The sequence below is a fragment of the Bison bison genome, unplaced genomic scaffold (assembly GCF_000754665.1).
Source record: "Bison bison bison isolate TAMUID 2011002044 unplaced genomic scaffold, Bison_UMD1.0 scf7180017864158, whole genome shotgun sequence".
Classification (NCBI taxonomy): Eukaryota; Metazoa; Chordata; class Mammalia; order Artiodactyla; family Bovidae; genus Bison; species Bison bison.
This window is the reverse complement of record NW_011494730.1, coordinates 4,382,052-4,383,584: the sequence shown is the minus strand read 5'-3', so window position 1 is coordinate 4,383,584 and position 1,533 is coordinate 4,382,052. Positions and strand designations below refer to the sequence as shown.

Below are 1,533 nucleotides of genomic sequence, written 5' to 3'. Positions count from 1 at the left end.
GGGGTGCAGTCTGCAGAGGCTGCCCACACCTCTGCTCCCCCTGCCGGGCACCCACAACTCCCAGGGACTGGACAGGGCTCGGGACGCCCGGATGCCAGGAGGACCAATGCAGAGGGAACCCTGTCCCCCTTCCCCTGGAGCAGGAGAACTGAGCCCAGGCAGGAGCCAGGGGGCCTCTCAGCCCAGCACGAGAGGGGCCACACAGGGTCCCCCAGGCGTACCCCATCCTCGTCCTCGATGATGTCCTTCCCGATGGAGGCCAGCGTGGTCCACTTGCAGTTACTGGTCGCACGCACAGCGCAGCGCTTGTGGGCCTTGAACTTACACACTGGGAGAGGATGAGCATGTCAGTCCGGTGCCGAGGCTGCAGTCCAGGGTGAGCGGCCCTGCTCTCCTGGCCAAGGTGGGTGCAGCATGGACGCTCAGTTCCCGTCTAAGCGCAGCCACCAGCCTGCGTGCACATCGCTCACGGGGAGACCAGGTGGCCAGCCTGCCCAGGGTCAGCAGGCTCTCTGGTCAGGGCCAGAGAGTGAGCAGCTCGGGCTTCGTGGCCCCCACAGCACGAAGGTTTGCGTGGCCACACTTCATGCACAGAAACTGACGACACTTAAGGGTCACGTGATTTTTCTGTGTCACACCACAGTTGCCTTCTTTCGGTACTTTTCAACCTTTAAAAGTTGTGAAAGCCCTTCTTAAGGTCACCAGCTGTCTGTGATCATGCAGCAGGTGGGCACTGGGCCTTGGGCCACGGCTCTCCTCTCCCTCTCCCACCCGAGCCCTGCACCCCTGCCCTCTGGTTTGGAAGACATGGCCCCAGACAGGGCTGCAGCTGCACTGTGGCCGCGAGACGGTTAAATCTCTTTTCCCTCTGCGTCCTTCACACTTCCTCTTTGTGTCTCGATGCTACCAATTCCCTCTTTTCACCTTGTTCCGTCACTGCAAAAAATCCTTTACCCAGACTCCTGCATGGGCACAGTAAACAAGGGCGGCCTCACACAGGCCCCTTGACGCTGCCCTGACCACAAGTGACTACGCTTGGACCCCGAGGGCGCCTCACATCACATCCCGGGGCCCCTCCCGGCGGCAGACACACCGCCCGTACCTTCACAGGACAGTCCATGGGATGTGACCCCGGACAGGGCCTCGCGGCACACGTTGCAGTAGGTGGGCCTTGCATGCGAGCAGGCGTACCAGTTGTGCGTCCCTGAGAAGTGGTCCATGCTGTACTGGGTGGGCTGCAGTAATGGGGGCCAAAGATGGTGAATGTGAGGTGCCCCTCTGACCTTCCCGAATGTGGTAACTTGGACGAGGTTCAACAAGAAATCAGACGGGGTCACCAGCTGACACCCCACAGGTAGAGCCATGAGCCTTAACCTTCAAGGAGCATCTGAGACAGTGAGCCGCAGACCAGACAGGCCCGCGTGGGCAACGCTGGGACTGTGCACTCGGTGGGGAGGGTGACAGGGGAGGGTGATGGGGGGAGGGTGACAGGGGGAAGGTGACGGGGTGAAAGGTGGAGGGTGACGGGGGGTG

At 61.6% G+C, this 1,533-nt stretch overlaps 1 protein-coding gene across 1 annotated transcript in view; it reads right to left on the bottom strand.

Moving 5' to 3' along the window:
- The window catches only part of DGKD (diacylglycerol kinase, delta 130kDa), an 80,762-nt gene that overhangs the window by 29,863 nt on the left and 49,366 nt on the right, over positions 1-1,533 (bottom strand). Inside the window, exons 5-6 of the mRNA XM_010841256.1 lie at positions 1,103-1,235; positions 222-328 (exon numbers count right to left, since the gene is read on the bottom strand). Of these exons, the coding sequence (XP_010839558.1) occupies positions 222-328; positions 1,103-1,235 (240 nt within the window). The remainder of the gene's footprint in view (positions 1-221; positions 329-1,102; positions 1,236-1,533) is intronic.